The 19,222-nt window shown below is 42.9% G+C and overlaps 1 protein-coding gene across 1 annotated transcript; it reads right to left on the bottom strand.

Moving 5' to 3' along the window:
* Window positions 1-1,443: 1,443 nt before the first annotated feature.
* Window positions 1,444-3,180, bottom strand: KPRP (keratinocyte proline rich protein). Its single transcript, XM_069571415.1, has one exon. The coding sequence runs from the start codon at window positions 3,178-3,180 to the stop codon at window positions 1,444-1,446; it is 1,737 nt and encodes a 578-aa protein (XP_069427516.1).
* Window positions 3,181-19,222: the final 16,042 nt, after the last annotated feature.

The raw sequence follows: 19,222 nt of genomic DNA, 5'->3' as shown, positions 1-19,222 counted from the left end.
TGCCTAAGCCAAAGCCACCCGTGCCATCCTCCCAAGAAGAGACTTTTTCATCTTCTAAGACCAAGGTGGCCTCAGGGCACTCTCTTCTCTAGGGAAGCCCATCCCAGCATCATTTCCCAGCATCCTCTGTGGTATCCATCTCATCTGCAGGGAGGCAGAGGCATCTCCCCCTTTCCTGCCTCTCTAAGCCTTACCTTCATATACCCAAAACCACCCATGCCTAATGGGATTTGGGAGCAATCAAGGAATGCAAACTCAACCTCAGATGTGTCCTTTTCTATTGTGTAAAAAAAAAAAAAAAAAGCTAATCAATTATTCTTAACCAAACAAGAGTGTGTCCTGTGCAAAGGACCCCAGAGAGCCTATCCCAGACTCCCTCCTCGCCTCCCTGACTCCACAGAGGTCACATGGCTATGACTAAGGGCCCAGAGTTGAGTGACCTACCCAACCCTGGCCTGAGAACTTTACCTCTAAATAGAGGAGCAAGAGTTATCCTCCTTGCTCCCATATTCCTCATCCCCTTCATCCACCCATTCCTGGCAGGGGCCAGGGACACTGATGGTAGACAGAAAACCGACAAGGCAGCCCACTCAGTCTAGGCTAAAGAAGGCTCAGACCATGAGTAAAATAAACCCAAGAAGAAGAAGAAAAAAACACATCCCAGAGAGTCAGAAAGGAGTAAGAACACAGGCATCACGCAGGACTTAGGCTGTGAGGGTATCATCATCTTTATTGTTACATGGTTTCCTCTTGTCTCCAGTCCTGTGGCTGTGCATAAGGACAGACCATAGCTCAAGCTGCAAACCGAGAATCCTTGCTGAGGAGCTGCCTGCCCCAGGAGAAGCACAGGACTTTGGGGATACTCTGACTCCACTCCAATGGGAGTTTACAACCTAGCTGGGCAGGTAAGACAGACACACCTGAAAAGTGAAATAACAATTCAAGAGATGTTGCAAGGCAGTTGCCAAATGGATGGTGTGGATGATGCAACGAGTTCTAGGAAATCAGTCCAGGCTCCTGCAGAGAGGAACAAATACAAAAGGCTCCAAGGAATCGGTCTTGAAATACAGTTTGGGTTTTTAGATACTGGGAATAGCAGAGAAGTGGTCCAGGTAGTAGGGAAAGAGTGAGCAGAGGCTTGGGGGCAGGCACCCCAAAGGGATGTCTTGGGAAACACCCAAGATGTGGCTTGGTGGCAAGACTGGTCTGGCTAGAAAGGAGGATGTGTTTGGGGAGGAGTCAGATGTGAGGCTAAAGAGGTGTCTGAGACCCAGGTGTGGATCCTGAGATGGCATGCAAAGGAGTTTGGACATCATTTCTGCAGCAGGGAGCCTCAAGTCTTGGAAGAGATACAAACCAGAAAACGTTGGAAATTGTGGCTGCTGGGAATGGAGGATCAACATTTTCAGGACAAGAGGTAAGGTCATCTCAGCTGTACTTTCTTTAAAAGTAGGCACCCTTTGCTCCACCATGGGTTCCACCTTTCACTCCAACACTGACGTCTCCTTGGTCTCCACAACCACGAAGACCCTGCGGCTCTTGAAGGCCTACATCGCAAGGTCTAAATCTAGGCTCACTGCCTTGCTGCCAGTTATAACCGGCTGGGCCACAGATGGGGGCCTCAGTGTCCAGGTGGTGTGGACTGGACTCATGACAGCCTAGGTCTCCTGTGCATAGATTTGGACCTGACCAGGGACTGGGACAGCGTCGGGGCTCCACACAGGGCTCTGGGCTTGGGCAGGGCGATGGAAGCGGAATTGGCTCTGGAAGTGGAAAAGATTCTTGGCGCTCACAGGGCTGCGGACATGGACGCGGTGCTGGAAGATCACACTGCACTGGCCGAGGATGACTCGGGGCTGGATATGGCACTGGACGTGGTTCTGGATACAAACAAGGTTCCGAAAGTCGCCGTGGTGGAGAGCAGGGACGGAACTCTGGACTTACGCACCGCTCTGGACGCAAACACGTACGTGGAGCCGGAAGTGGACGTGGGCATGGAGCAGGAGGTGGACTTTGCCGCAGTGATGGCTCTGGACATTGGTCCAAACGCCGCGGAGGACGGAAGTTTGGAAGTGGACACGGCTCTGCACGTTGTCTCAGATCCGGGCAGGAGGTACCCCAGGAGGGTCGAGGGGCACAACTCTCAGAGCAGCGTCTGATGGGAGGAATCTGAACAGAACACTTCTGGGGGGGAACCTGCCTGGGGCAGCGAGGGGAGGAAATCTCTATTCGGCACTTGGGTCCACATCTCTGAGAGCAGCCCAAAGTGGGACGCCGAGAACAGTCACTGTTATAGATGGGCTCAGAGCGGCGGGGTGGGGTACAGTAGTTATAGGAGCCCGGAGAACATCTTGACGGCAGGCAGCTACTGCTGTAGTAGGGCTCGGAACGTCGTGGTGGGGAGCAGCTGCAGTAAGAAGGCTGCAGCTGGCGAGGAGGGAGGCACCTGCTGGTGCTCCGAGAGCCACTCTGTGCAGGAAAGCTCCCATAAGAGCCCCGGGTCTGGCACTGGGGCTCACAGGTGCTAAATGAAGCCCGGGACTGGCGCTGGGGGGCGCAGCTGCTGTAGGAGCCTTGATACTGGCACTGGGTGGAGAATCTTCCCTGAGGCTGGCACACCAGGGGACCTGTTACATAAGTCTGGACAGGCTGAGGTGCCAGGCAGGGTACATAGCTCTGGCCTGGGCATTCCACATAACAAGTTTCTGTATAATGAACGGGAGCACATTCTACATAGCAGGTCTGCACAGGGCATGGGCCTTCACACTGCACATAGGAAACCTCAGACTGGCATGGAGCCTGGCATTGAACACATGTAATCTGAGGCTGGCTTGGAGCCTGACCCTTCACCTGGGTGGTCTTAGACTGGCATGGAGCTTGGCCCTTCACCTGGGTGGTCTTAGACTTGCATGGAGGTTGGCCCTTCACCTGGGTGGTCTTAGACTGGCATGGAGCTTGGCCCTTCACCTCTGTAGTTTTAGACTGACATGGAGCCTGGCATTTTACCTGGGGAATTTGAACTGGGCATGGTGCAGGGCACTCCACAATTTGCATCTCGCAGGGGGCTTGGACCACCACCTGGCTGTTGGCACAAGGGGATTGGGAGATGCAGAAGGGGGAACATGCCACACAATACTGGGGGTGCGGCTGGTAACACTGAATCTGCTGCTGGTCACACATGGTTTTGATGCAGACAGGTAAACAGACCTGAGGGTAGAAAGACCAAGATCAGGAAGATGAGAGTTGCTGGGGAGTGGTGAGCAGGACCAAGGGGCAGACACCCTGCTTCTTTCCTGGCCTTTCCTCCCATACCTTCAGCTTGTACCCAAGAGTCCTTACAGAGTGAGCTCGACCCAAGATTAGTCACCGTTGCCTACAAAATCTGCCTTGAGTCTTCCAAAAGACCTGATCTGAGGGAGCTTCAAAGGACTGCAAATGGGCATTCCAGTGTCCAGCACAAGAGGGCGCTGATGACAAGAGAATTCCCTCACTTCATCAAGTCCTAAGAGGTGGGACAGGGAGGCCTGGCGAGCTGCGATTCATGTGGTCTCGAAGAGTCGAAGAGTCCGACAGGACTGAGCGACTGAACTGAACTGAACTGAAGAGGTGGGAGGGAGCTTTATATGAAGTAGAGAGAAATCTTCCTCCCAAGGCTGTAGCCCGAAATGGGAACCCCACACCCACAGGAGCTTGGATGTCCTCAAGCACTCACACTGGCAACTTGCACATATGTGCAAACATGCAAAAGGGTACATATGGGAGCAAGCCTTCAGGACTTCCCAGGTGGCTCAGCGGTAAAGAAACTGCCTGCAGTGCAGGGGACACGGGTTTGATCCCTGTGTCAGGAAGAGCCCCTGGAAGAGGAAATGGCAACCCACTCCAGTATTCTTTTTGCCTGAAAAATCCCATGGACAAAGAAGCCTGGCAGGCTACAGTCTATAGGGTTGCAAAAAGTGAGGCACAACTCTGTGACTATGCACGCATGCACTCAGGCACCATCTGCGCTCAAAGAAAGTATCCACTGTAGATTAAAGGATCCAGTCACTTACCGGACAGCTCAAACCCAGCATAAAATGTTTGTTTCTTTCTATTCAATCTTTTTAAGTGAATTTACAAGCCCTCATGGACGTATGCAAAACACGCACATACCAAATACACCAACCTTGGAAAGGCTCAGGACCATCTTGGAAACTTACCTAGGCAGATTCCTGATGTCAGTCACCTCAACTGGGACAGTCTGCTAGTTTCAGAAATGTTTTCTCCCCAGCCCCTCTGAGAGGCAAGGCACAGTTACCTAAAATAGGATGACCCAGAAAGTGCAAGTTTCCTAAATCACAAGACTGACATTCAGGCACACATAAAGCTCTAAATAGCAGAGTGTTACAAACACGATGTAGGGGTGCAGGCATGCTTCCCAACAGCATACTTAGCCAGGGAGAAACTGAGGGACATCCCCAATCCTCTGTCCTCCTCAAATCTGCCTGTTCACAGGCATCAGCCCAGTGACCAGCACAGCACGGAGACTGTTTTGACAGTTAGTCCACATCTCAAACACATCTCTGTGAGCTCCTGAGATACTGACATACTTATAATGAAGAGCAAAGCCTTCTACTGTCTATTTGTACAGCCTGTCTAAGTATACATGTCCTTGAGGAAGGTAACCCTCTTACATACATGTCTGCTCACAAGATGTAAATTAAATTAATAATGCATCTTTCCAGAGAAAGAGGTCCTGATGCAAGAAAATGGTACCTACAGATAAGTCCATGGTAATCCAAGACAAATACACTGACTTCATTGTCCCAGGTTTTCACCCCAACTCCGTAGATATTCTTCCTCCATCCTCTAAGAGCCCTCCAGACTGTTCTCCTCTGAAGGAGTACCTCTCTTTTTCTGGCCCCAGGGTCCGTCCTCACTGTGCCTCATCCTTGTGAATCTGGGAACCCCATGGGCATCGTCCAGACCCCAATCCCAAGACCCAACCCCTAGACTCACCCTCCTCACAGGCAAGCAGTCATTCAGGCTGAGGAATCTGAAGACAAGACTGTTTATAAAGGCTTCTGAGTCTGGCTTAGACCATGAGACAACTGGTTGGCATCTGCCAGGCATCACCCAATTCCAGCAGCCAGTCACCTCCCTGTATGTTTGTCCTTGCAGTCACCTGTAGAATGTGGGAGTGTCTCACCTTAGTGTCAAAGCCTCTGAACTATGAAGGAACAGGTCCTTGTTTTCTTCCTCCTTCTTCACGCTGTCAGTTTTTTCTCCATTGCTAGAAGACCTGGTTAAGAAGATGATGAGGCATGGCAAAGACATCTTTTCTCTTGAAAGATGATTCCAGGCCCCTACATTCCCTAACCAGGTAGAGAAAATGGAAGAAAACTCCCTTTTTAAATTAAATAACAGATAATTCACTTCAGTTCAGTCATTCAATTGTGTCCAACTGTTTTCAACCCTGTGGACTGCAGCACACCAGGCTTCCCTGTCCATCTCCCAGAGCTTACTCAAACTCATGTCCATTGAGTCAGTGATGCCATCCAACTGTCTCATCCTCTGCCATCCGCTTCTCCTCCTGCTTTCAGTCTTTCCCAGCATCAGGGTCTTTTCCAATGAGTCAGTTCTTTGTATCAGGTGGCCAGAGTTTTGGAGTTTCAGCTTCAGCATCCGTCCTTCCAGTGAATATTCAGGACTGATTTCCTTGGGATGGACTGGTTGGATCTCCTTGCAGTCCAAGGGGCTCTCAAGAGTCTTCTCCAACACCACAGTTCAAAAGCATCAATTCTTCAGCACTTGGCTTTCTTTATGGTCCAACTCTCACATCCATACATGACTACTGGAAAAACCAGAGCTTTGACTAGACGGACCTTTGTTGGCAAAGTAATGTCTCTGCTTTGTAATATTTTGTCTAGGTTGGTCATAACTTTTCTTCCAAGGAGCAAGCATTTTTAAATTTCATGACTGCAGTCACCATTTGCAGTGATTTTGGAGCCCAAAAGAAATAAAGCCTGTCACTGTTTCCTTTATTTCCCCATTTATTTGCCATGAAGTGATGGGACCAGATGCCATGATCTTAGTTTTCTGAATGTTGAGCTTTAAGCCAACTTTTCACTCTCCTCTTTCACTTTCATCAGGAAGCTCTTTAGTTCTTTGCTTTCTTCCATAAGGGTGGTGTCATCTGCATATCTGAGGTTATTGATATTTCTCCTAGCAATCTTGATTCCAGCTTGTGCTTCATCCAGCCCAGCATTTCTCATGATGGACTCTGCACATAAGTTAAATAAGCAGGGTGACAATATACAGCCTGGCGTACTCCTCTTCCAATTTGGAACCAGTCTGTTGCTCCATGTCCAGTTCTAGCTGGTGCTTCTTGACCTGCATACAGATTCCTCAGGAGGCAGGTCAGGTGGTCTGACATTCCCATCTCTTTAAGAATTTTCCAGAGTTTGTGGTGGAACTTGACACAGTATAATGCTTTGGCATAGTCAGTAAGGCAGAAATAAATGTTTTTCTGGAACTCTCTTGCTTTTTTTGATGATCCAGCAGATGCTGGCAATTTGATCTCTGGTTCCTCTGCCTTTTCTAAATCCAGATTGAACATCTGGAAGTTCACAGTTCATGTACTGTTGAAGCCTGGCTTGGAGAATTTTGAGCATTACTTTGCTAGCGTGTGAGATGAGTGTAATTGTGTGGTAGTTTGAACATTCTTTGGCATTGCCTTTCTTTAAGAGATAATTAAAATCACCTAAAAGATAGAGGGAGTTTTACAGAATGAAGAGAATATTGGGTTAGAGCTAAGTCTTATATCCCAGGTTGGCTACGTGCAGCTGTGACCTTTATAACCAACCTGAATATTAATTTACTCATCTTCAAAATGAAGATAATTAAATCAACTTTCCTGACTGGTAGTCAGCATTGAGGCAGTTATTTTATACAGAAGCATCCAGACAAGAATGATATTCAAAGCACTGAACATCTGCTAAGAGTAAATGCTGATCATAAGCAACAGGCGTATCTGGACTGATAGTTGCCTGCTGTATCCCAGTCTTGAGCTGGCAACCTGATGGTTTTACAGCTAATGCTATTTGGAGTGGTCCTTGAAAACAGCACAGTGCAGAACAGGAATAATCCTGTGAGCCAGATACAGTCAAGATGGGGTAACATTTCATTTTGTGCAACCATAGTTTTCACTTAGATAATTAGTAATCATTAGCATTTAGAAATAGATTTTACTTAAGATTGCAGACATTCAGCTTTTCTTCTAACGTCAGAAGATCCAGCACAGGTGAGCCTACCTTCCATCAACCCAATTAACAACTGCCCCCCCCCCCCCAAAATAGGGCATGTACTTTTATTTTCTACAATTCTCCATCATTCCTTTCTGTAGCCACAATGTCACTCCAAGTGTAAGTTTCCTTTTATTGTTTTCTTTTTCCTCTTATGTTTCTTTGGCAAAATTGAAGGAAAGTGAAATAACCCTGGGTCATTTCACTTGTTTATATAAACCAGTAAGCATTTAAGATAGAAGTTAGATAGATTTTTGGGGGGATTGAATCTTAACTCTACTATTTGCTAATGGGGTTAAAGCTCCTTAACCTGCATAAGGCTCAGATCTATAAAATGGAAAGAAGGAAAATAAGAAGGAGGAGATTGAGGAAGAGGAGGAGGAAGAGGAAGAATAAAGAAGAAAAGGAAGAATTAGAAAACTCATAAGAGTATTGTATGAATTAAGTGAGATAATTGGTATAAAGTACTTAGCACTGTATTAGCTGTTTATTGCTCTGAGCTTTAGTTTCCACATATGAAGATGGGAGTGAAAATATTTACTTCACCAGGTTCTCATGAAGATAAAGTCAGACAATGGGTATGAAAGTGCTTTGTGACCTACAGTGCACATTCCAGTCATGGCTGTGAAATCCTTCCCATGGGGAAGTTTCAGTCCAGATCAGCCTGACTTTAGAATCAGAGTTCTGGATCCCATCATTCATTCCAAATGGGTCTCCAGATACCCCAGATTGTTCTAAACTCAAGCGGGGTCATAGACTTTCAGAGGGTCAGAGCAACAAGGACCCAGAAGTTATCTGATCCCTCCTGTTGTTCTGCAGGTAAGGAACAACACCTAACCTCAGGCTAGGCCTCTTTCACTACAACAGAGAAGTTATTTCTCTCATCACACAATTTGGCCAAGGTGCTCTGAACTTGGGTGGCATTGGTCTTGAAGGTAGTCAGGGAATCCGTGAAAAAGCAAACCTGAAAACACAACCCAGCTGTGTGACCACCAGAATGGAATTATTGAATCCTCCATTGATTTTTAAAACGATGGAGGCAGCTTGAAAAGCACAATAAATCTAGCGATAATTCATTGAGCACTTGTTATAAAACTGTCTCTTGGGTAAGAAATTTGACATACATTAAGTCTCTCAATCTTTAAAATAGCCATGCAGGACACATATTATTATCATAATTTCATAACTGGGAAAACAAAACTTCAAAGAAGTAGTAGTTTGTTATAGGTCGCAAGTTTGAAAATGGCAGGATCAGGATTCTAGTCAAGTATCTAGAGATAGAGGCTTTAGGAAATACACACACACACACACACACACACACACACATATATAATATGTATAAGTACATATTATATATATGTGTATGTATATATACACATAATGAAGTGAAATTGCCTTGAGTTACAGATACACAGAGAGGCATTCTATGCTTTATTATACTATAAGACCCTTTTCAGGAGTTATTATATTATCCTTTAGGATACTGGCTTGCTGAACCTTAAAAGAATTTACTGGAGTCTTAATGATTCCTTAATTCTGAGAGCTAGTCCATAAATACTTGTCCTTTGTGTGAAAGATGTATATTTTAACAGATTCAATATGACTTCTTCCTTTGTATCATTCACAATCTTCTTTTCACTTCTTTTCCCCTCCCATCATTCTAGTAGCAGAGGTTCTGGAACTCATCCCTGAAATGGTGGTGATATTTGTCATTTAGATAGCTTCCAATCTTTCCATACAAATTCCTAGTGTCTTATAACTTCTACCCTCAAGAATTAAAGTAGTCAGAGTTTTGCCTTGGCACCAGGGTACCACTGAGTTTTTCTCCCTAAGACCCTCTTCAACAGGTCACATGCCTGTTAAAGCGACAGAGTACCTATGTGTCAACTAGGGTAAAGGTAAAGGCAAAAAAAATAGTATCACAGATTGTCACCATGTGGCTGTTAATAGATGATGAAACAAGCACACATCAGGAGAACAAAGAAAAGCTGATACTCAACAGAACAAGAGAGCTCCCCAATTGTTTGTAACAACTTTTAAGAGACACATTGAAAGTTAAAAGAAAAAGCAAGCACAATAAGGATAGTGATAGAGGTAATGAATGGATATACAACGAAATGTGAAGATGCAGAGGAGAGATAAAAGGAAAGAGACTGGAGTTCAGTTCAGTTCAGTTCAGTCACTCAGTCATGTCCAACTCTTTGCGTCCCTGTGGGCTGCAATAAGCCTGGCCTCCCTGTCCATCGCCAACTCCTGGAGTTTATTCAAACTCATGCCATGGGAGTTGGTGATGCCATCCAGCCATCTCATCCTCTGTAAGCCCCTTCTCCTGCCTTCAGTCTTTCCCAGCATCAGCATATTTTCAAATGAGTCAGTTATTTGCATCAGGGGCCAAAGTTTTGGAGTTTCAGCTTTAGCATCAGTCCTTCCAGTGAATATTCAGGACTGATTTCCTCTAGGATTGACTGGTTTGATCTCCTTGCAGTCCAAGGGACTCTCAAGAGTCTTCTCCAACACCACAGTTCAAAAGCATCAATTCTTCGGCACTCAGCTTTATTTATAGTCCAACTCTCACATCCATTCATGACTACTGGAAAAACCAGAGCTTTGACTAGACGGACCTTTGTTGGCAAAGTAATGTCTCTGCTTTGTAATATTTTGTCTAGGTTGGTCATAACTTTCCTTCCAAGGAGCAAGCATCTTTTAATTTCATGGCTACATTCCCCATCTGCAGTAATTTTTGAGCCCCCCATAATAATGTCTGTCACTGTTTCCACTGTTTCCCCATTTATTTGCTATGAAGTTATGGGACCAGATGCCATGATCTTAGTTTTCTGAATGTTGAGCTTTAAGCCTACTCTTTCACTTTCATCAGAAGGCTCTTTAGTTCTTCTTAGCTTTCTGCATAAGGATGGTGTCATCTGCATATCAAAGGGTATTAATACTTCTCCCAGCAATCTTGATTCCAGCTTGTGCTTCATCCAGCCCAGCATTTCTCATGATGTACTCTGCATATAAGTTAAATAAGCAGGGTGACAATATACAACCTTGACATACTCCTTTGCCAATTTGGAACCAGTCTGTTGCTCCATGTCCAGTTCTAACTGGTGCTTCTTGACTTGCGTACAGATTTCTCAGGAGGCAGGTCAGGTGGCCTGATATTCCCATCTCTTTAAGAATTTTCCAGAGTTTGTGGTGGTCCACACAGTCAAAGGCTTTGGCATAGTCAATAAAGCAGAAATAGATGTTTTTCTGGAACTCTCTTGCTTTTTCAGATGGGGGATGCATAGAAACAAGGGAGTAGGACACAAAGTGGAGCTATATCTCTGCTCTAAGTTTTTTTTTTTTTCACATTTTGCAAATTTAAAAATGTTGCTCAGTGAATAGTAGTCTATGTATGTTTCATTGGCAGAATCTAAGCTAGGTAAGTTATGCATCTGCTTGTGCAGAGAATTTGGGGCTTCTGAAAGTCTACTTATTATCTTGCAACACTGTTACCATCACAAAATGATATTCAGAGTCTAGGGCAGAACTAAACCAACTACTTTAAATGTTAGTAACCTCTCAGTCATTATACTGTTGAATGGAGAGTCCTGCTTAAGCAGACCCTCAGCCTCACAGAATGTTACCAATATAGCATCACTGGGTTGTCAATATATCCTTGCCAGCTCAGTGGCAAGGATATATCAACTGCCAATCTGTCTTTGGTCACTGAGAAGGCTTCAGCTATAGCCAGTTCCTCACAATTGCTCCCAATATAGCCTGGTGCCTCATTTCACGGCCTTTTATCCAAATTCTTTCCTCTGCTCAGAGCACTCTCTTCTGCCCTCTCTATCTCTCTCTCTCTCTCCACCCACTCTTCTTTGCCTTGTACGTCAAATGTCTACTAATATCTTCATCACATTTAGCTCAAATACCAATGTCTCTATCAGATTTACTTGGCTCTACTTTCACCACCAACACAGGTAAAATGAGCCATTTGGGGGCGCTGAATAATCTTCTTTTATAGAATCTACAAGCATTGCACTTCTTTGCTGATATGTCTCATATCTTCATTAAATGATGAACATCCTGGTAGCAGAAGACTGCACCTAGCAGAAAGCCAGGCTACTAGAAGGTGCCCACCAAATGTTTTGAATGACATTATGAAAATCAGCTCTTGCCTTGAAAACCCCATGAACAGTATGAAAAGGTAAAAAGATAGGACACTGAAAGATGAACTCCCCAGGTCAGTAGGTGCCCAATATGCTACTGGAGATCAGTGGAGAAGTAACTCCAGAAAGAATGAAGGGATGGAGCCAAAGCAAAAACAACACCCATTTGTGGATGGGACTAGTGATAGAAGCAAGATTTGATGCTGTAAAGAGCAATATTGCATAGGAACCTGGAATGCTAGGTCCATGAATCAAGGCAAATTGGAAGTGGTCAAACAGGAGATAGTAAGAGTGAACATCGACATTCTAAGAATCAGTTAACTGAGATGGACTGGAATGGGTGAATTTAACTCAGATGACCATTATATCTACTACTGTGGGCAGAAATCCCATAGAAGAAATAGAGTAGCCATCATAGTCAACAAAAGAGTCCAAAATGCAGTACTTGGATGCAACCTCAAAAACGACAGAATGATCTCTGTTCATTTTCAAAGCAAACCATTCAATACCATGATAATTCAAGTCTATGCCCTGAGCAGTAATGCTGAAGAAGCTGAAGTTGAATAGTTCTATGAAGACCTACAAGACCTTCTAGAAATAACACCCCCCAAAAATGTCCCTTTCATTATAGGAGACTGGAATGCAAAAGTAGGAAGTCAAGAAACACCTGGAGTAATGGGCAAATTTGGCTTTGGAGTACAGAAGTAAGTAGAGGAAAGGCTAATAGAGTTCTGCCAAGAGAATGCACTGGTCATAGCAAATACCCTCTCCCAACAACACAAGAGAAGACTCTACACATGGACATCACCAGATGGTCAACACCAAAAACAGATTCATTATATTCTTTGCAGCCAAAGATGGACAAGCTCTATATAGTCAGCAAAGACCGGGAGCCGACTGTGGCTCTGATCATGAACTCCTTATTGCCAAATTCAGACTTAAATTGAAGAAAGTGGAGAAAACCACTAGACCATTCAGGTATGACCTAAATCAAATCCCTTATGACTATACAGTGGAAGTGAGAAATAGATTTAAGGGACTAGATTTGATAGACAGAGTGCCTGAAGAACTATGGATGGAGATTCATGACATTGTACAGGAGACAGGGATCAAGACCATTCAAAAAAAAAGAAAGAAGTGCAAAAAAGCAAAATGGCTGTATGAGGAGGCCTTACAAATAGCTGTGAAAAGACAGGAAGCAAAAAGCAATGGAGAAAATGAAAGATATGCCCATTTGAATGCAGAGTTCCAAAGAATAGCAAGGAGACATAAGAAAGCCTTCCTCAGGGATCAATGCAAAGAAATGGAGGAAAACAATAGAATGGGAAAGACTGGTGATCTCTTTAAGAAAATTAGAGATACCAAGGGAAAATTTCATGCAAAGATGGGCTTTATAAAGGACAGAAATGGTATGGACCTAACAGAGGCAGAAGATATTAAGAAGAGGTGGCAAAAATACACAGAACTGTACAAAAAAGATCTTCAAGACTCAGATAATCATGATGGTATGATCATTCACCTAGAGCCAGACATCCTGGAATGTGAAGTCAAGTGGGCCTTGGAAAGCATCACTACAAACAAAGCTAGTGGAGGTGATGGAATTCCAGTTGAGCTATTTCAAATCCTGAAAGATGATGCTGTGAAAGTGCTCCACTCAATATGCCAGCAAATTTGAAAAACTCAGCAGTGGCCACAGGATTGGAAAAGGTCAGTTTTCATTCCAATCCCAAAGAAAGGCAATGCTAAAGATGCTCAAACGACCACACAATTGCACTCATCTCACACGCTAGTAAATTAAAAGACACTTACTCCTTGGAAGGAAAGATATGACCAATCTAGATAGCATATTCAAACGCAGAGACATTAATCTGTGCCAGCGAAGGTCCTTCTCATCAAGGCTATAGTTTTTCCAGTGATCATGTATGGACGTGAGAGTTGGACTGTGAAGAAAGCCGAGTGCTGAAGAACTGATGCTTTTGAACTGTGGTGTTAGAGAAGACTCTTGAGAGTCCCTTGGGCTGTAAGGAGATCCAACCAGTCCATTCTGAAGGAGATCAGCCCTGGGTGTTCTTTGGAAGGAATGAAGCTAAAGCTGAAACTCCAGTACTTTGGCCACCTCATGTGAAGAGTTGACTCATTGGAAAAGACTCTGATGCTGGGAGGGATTGGGGGCAGGAGGAGAAGGGGATGACAGAGGATGAGATGGCTGGATGGCATCACCGACTCGAAGGACGTGAGTTTGAGTGAACTCCGGGAGTTGGTGATGGACAGGGAGGCCTGGCGTGCTGCAATTCATGGGGTCGTAAAGAGTCTGACACGACTGAGCGACTGAACTGAAAGTAATGCTTAAAATTCTCCAAGCCAGGCTTCAGCAATACGTGAACCATGAACTTCCAGATGGTCAAGCTGGTTTTAGAAAAGGCAGAAGAACCAGAAATCAAATTGCCAACATCCGACTGATCATCAAAAAAGCAAGGGTGTTCCAGAAAAGCATTCATTCCTGCTTTATTGACTATGCCAAAGCCTTTACCTGTGTGGATCACAATAAACTGTGGAAAATTCTGAAAGAGATGGGAATACCAGACCACCTGACCTGCCTCTTGAGAAACCTATATGCAGGTCAGGAAGCAACAGTTAGAACTGGACATGGAACAACAGACTGGCTCCAAATAGGAAAAGGAGTATGTCAAGGCTATATATTGTCACCCTGCTTACTTAACTTATATGCAGAGTACATCATGAGAAACGCTGGGCTGGAGAAAGCAGAAGCTGGAATCAAGATTGCCAGGATAAATATCAATAACCTCAGATATGCAGATGACTCCACCCTTATGGCAGAAAGTGAAGAAGAACTAAAGAGACTCTTGATGAAAGTGAAAGAGCAGAGTGAAAAAGTTGGCTTAAAGCTCAACATTCAGAAAACTAAGATCATAGCATCCAGTCCCATCACTTTATGGCAGATAGATGGGGAAACAGTGGAAACAGTGTCAGACTTTATTTTTCTGGGCTCCAAAATCACTACAGATGGTGATTGCAGCCATGAAATTAAAAGGCGCTTACTCCTTGGAAGAAAAGTTATGACCAATGTAGATAGCATATTAAAAAGCAGAGACATTACTTTGTCAACAAAAGTCCGTCTAGTCAAGGCTACAGTTTTTCCAGTGGTCATGTATGGATGTGAGAGTTGGACTATGAAGAAAGCTGAGTGCCAAAGAATTGATGGTTTTCATCTGTGGTGTGGGAGAAGATTCTTGAGAGTCCCTTGGACTGCAAGGAGATCCAACCAGTCCATCCTAAAGGAGACCAGTCCTGGGTGTTCATTGGAAGAACTGATGTTAAAGCTGAAACTCCAATACTTTGGCCATCTGATGTGAAGAGCTGACTCATTGGAAAGACCCTGATGGTGGGAAAGATTGAGGGCAAGAGGAGAAGGGGACAACAGAGGATGACATGGTTGGGTGGCATCATCGACTTGATGGACATGGGTTTTGGTGGACTCCGGGAGTTGGTGATGGACAGGGAGCCCTGGCATGCTGCGGTTCATGGGATCTCAAAGAGTCAGACACTACTGAGTGACTGAACTGAACTGAACTGATGAAAATCAGTCTACTAATAGGCACCAGAAGCCAATTAAAAGAGTTGGTTTTCTAATAATACCAGGAAAGTATTCTATAGGAATATCTTGACTAGATTTAAGATGTAATTTCACTGATTAATATAAAGATATTTAACTTTTTATGTTTGAATTATTTATCTGTTGCAGGTTTTAAAGACAAATTATCCTCCACTTTAGACTTGATATTGTATTTATATGTATATACTTTTTTCTTTGCTTAAATTTAAACTTGAAGTTACTTTATTACTGTAAAACATTTTTATTCTATAAATCTCTTTTATTAACACAGAGACGACATTAAAAGTTGTGTGGCCTCCAGCAAAGTTACTTACATTCTTTGGATCACAGTTGAACTTTGTAAACTCTGAAGTTATTTCTAGTCCTAATATTAGGCTCAAATTATAGAGTTAGACAAGCTGGAATCAAGATTGCTGCATAACCTCAGATATGCAGATAACACCACCCTTCTTGCAGGAAGTGAAGAGGAACTGAAGAGCCTCTTGATGAAAGTGAAAAAGGAAAGTGAAAAAGCTGGCTTAAAACTCAACATTCAAAAAACTAAGATCATGGCATCTGGTCCCATCACAACATAGTAAATAGTTGGGGAAACAATGGAAATAGTGACAGACTTTATTTTCTTGGGCTCCAAAATCACTTTGGATGGTGACTGCAGCCATGAAATTGAGATGCTTGCTCCTCAACTGAACTGATAAGAGTTAGAAAAAGAGAGTGAGAGAAGCAAAGATAAAACTGATTGCTCTAGAACAACAATCAGTTCACTTCAGTCACTCAGTCGTGTCTGACTCTTTGCAATGCCATGAATCGCAGTACGCCAGGCCTCCCTGTCCATCACCAACTCCCAGAGTTTACCCAAACTCATGTCCATTGAGTTGGTGATGCCATCCAGCCATTTCATCCCCTGTCACCCCCTTCTCCTCTTGCCCCCAGTCCCTCCCAGCATCAGAGTCTTTTCCAATGAGTCAATTCTTCACATGAGGAGGCCAAAGTATTGGAATTTCAGTTTCAGCATCAGTCCTTCCAATGAACTCCCAGAACTAATCTCCTTTAGGATGGACTGGTTGGATCTCCTTACAGCCCAAGGGACTCTCAAGAGTCTTCTCCAACACCACAGTATGAAAGGATCAATTCTTCGGTGCTCAGCTTTCTTCACAGACCAACTCTCACATCCATACATGACCACTGGAAAAACCATAGCCTTGACTAGAGGGACCTTTGTTGGTAAAGTAATGTCTCTGCTTTTGAATATGCTATCAAGATTGGGCATAACTTTCCTTCCAAGGAGTAAGCGTCTTTTAATTCATGGCTGCAATCACCATCTGCAGTGATTTTGGAGCCCAGAAAAAGAAAGTCTGACACTGTTTCCACTGTTTCCCCATCTTTTTCCCATGAAGTGATGGGACCAGATGCCATGATCTTCATTTTCTGAATGTTGAGCTTTAAACCAGCTTTTTCACTCTCCCCTTCACTTTCATCAAGAGGTTTTTTAGTTCCTCGTCACTTTCTGCCATACAGGTGGTGTCATCTGCATATCTGAGGTTGTTGATATTTATCCTGGCAATCTTGATTCCAGCTTGTGCTTCTTACATAGAAAGAGACAAATAAATATAAAGCTTTGAAGTTAGTGTCAGTTCACAGAAAGATGAAAAAAATTATATGATAAAGTCATATGGATTGCTCATAGGAATTTATAGGTGAAATTAAGATTAAAATATGGTTGGCTTTTCATATCCACAGGTGACTCATTCGTGCAATCAACCGATCCCAGATCAAGAATATTTTTAAATGATCAGCAAGTTTCAAAAATCGACACAAATTTACTGTGTGCTGACAATTATTTACATGATGTTTATATTTCATTAATTATCATAAGTAATCTGGAGATGATTTAAAGTATACAGGAGGATGTGTGTAAATTATGTACAAATAGTGCACATTCGATTAAAACATAAGGGACCTGAGCATCCTGTGGTTTCAGAGGGAGTCCTAGAATCAGTCCCCTTCCGATATCAAGGGATATATAATTCTTCATATCATATGGAAAAATTAATTCAAAATAGATCAAAACCTAAGTGTAAGAGCTTAAATGATAAAACGCTTAGAAGTGAACATAGGAGTAAATTTTCTTGGCTTTACTTTAACTAAGTGGTTTCTTAGATACAACATCAAAAGCAAAATTTGGAAAAAAATTTTAACATAGATACATTGAGCTTCATAAAAATTTTAAAACCTTTTATGTTGCAAATGTGAAAAGCTGACCCACTGAATGAAGAAAAGTAATTGTAAATTATATATCTGAAAAGGGACTTTTATCTAGAATGTGTAAGGAACATTTATAACTGAAAGATAAAAGATAAAAAGATATGGCAATTTAAAAATAAATAACGGATCTGAATAGATATTTCTCCAAAGAAAATATAGTAATGGCCAGTTAAGCACGTGAAAAAATGCTCATCATTAGTCATTAAAGAAATGCAAATCAAAACCATAATGACATACCACTTCACACCCACTAGCATGACTATAATAAAAAAAAAAGGATAGGCAGCAAGAAGTGTTAAGGAGAATACATAGAAATTGGAAACCTCAATACATTGCTGGAGGGAATATATATAGTACAGTTACTGTGAAAAGCAATTTGGCAGTGCTTCAAAACTTAAACAACCTAGAGTTACTTACTACATGATCCACCAACCCCTTCGCTCCTAGCAAAATGAAAATCCCTCCAAGCAAAATGAAACGATCCACTCAAAAAATGTATACATAAATGTTTCATAATGGAATTGTTCACAATAGCCACAATGCATAAACAGCTCAAGTGTCCAACTGATGAACGGATAAACACTTGCAGTGTACAAATACAATGGAGTATTAATTGGCCATATCAAGGTGTTGAATTTTGATACATGCTGCAACATGAATAAACCTTGAAAACATTCTGCTGAGTGAATGAAGCCAGTCACAAAAGATCACATACCATATAATTCCATTTATATGAAACGTTCAGATGAAGAAAATCTGTAGAGACAGAAAGTCAGGCTCAGGGGGATGAGATGTGACAGCTAATAGGTACAGAATTTTGTTTTAGGGTAGTGAAAACATTCTAAAATTAGATAACTACACAGCTCTGTGAACATACAAAAAAACATTGAACTGTACACTTTCTGTGGATGAACTGTATGGTATGTGAACTATATTTCAATAAAAATTATATATATGTATATATATATTTGCTTCTGTATGTACATTTGCATATATATTGTAAGATATCTCTCAATCAAGATAGATATCACATACATACACATGCATACATAAGTAGAGATATATCCTTAAGCCTTGGTGACAACTAAATCGCATTCATGGAGCATGGACTCACAAGCTCCTTGAGATCCAACCTCCCTGCCATACAGGATACCCTCTATAATTTCTTTAGGGAACAACCTTTCCTTGAACCTGAGTCAGGCATCTTCTCCAAGCATCTTGGAAACACAATCATTCAGGCTGACATGTTCACTGAAGGCTGATCTGTAATCCAAGGAAATATTGTATTCTTGGTGATGACTACTTCTTTCAAATCTTCCCTGCTAGTAGTAATTATCTCAAATGTCCTGTGCTAAATGGATAAGAACTTATTTCATCAGGTGGAGCTTATTAAATCCAGGTCACTCACCAAGTATTTACAGATTACCTGTCAGATTCCTAGAATTGAATTAAGATCAGTCATCATCCATCCACTCAACAAACATTCTGTGAACAGCTACTCATAGCTTCTGTCCTCAAGGAGCTTACTGTCTAATAAGGAAAATACATAAATGAACAGACATCTGTAATACAGTGTGATAAAGGCTTTGATGTAAGCACAGGATAAGAGCCTAGAAAGGAGGCACTTAAAGAAGAATTAGGAGGCACCACTTTTCAAAGTTTTTACCTTCTCACTCCACAGAAAAAGCTGCACATAGAAACCAGTGGGAGACAGTGTTCATTGCAGCACTATTTATAATAGCCAGGACATAGAAGCAACCTTGATATCCAGCACCTGGTGAATAGATAAAGAAGTTGTGGTACAGGGCTTCCCTCGTGGCTCAGTGGTCAAGAATCCACCTGCCAATGCAGGAGACATGGGTTTGATCCCTGATCCTGGAAGACCCCACACA

This window comes from Ovis canadensis, chromosome 1 (assembly GCF_042477335.2).
Source record: "Ovis canadensis isolate MfBH-ARS-UI-01 breed Bighorn chromosome 1, ARS-UI_OviCan_v2, whole genome shotgun sequence".
Classification (NCBI taxonomy): domain Eukaryota; kingdom Metazoa; phylum Chordata; class Mammalia; order Artiodactyla; family Bovidae; genus Ovis; species Ovis canadensis.
The sequence above is the reverse complement of the archived record's forward strand: the minus strand, read 5'-3'. Positions and strand labels throughout refer to the sequence as shown.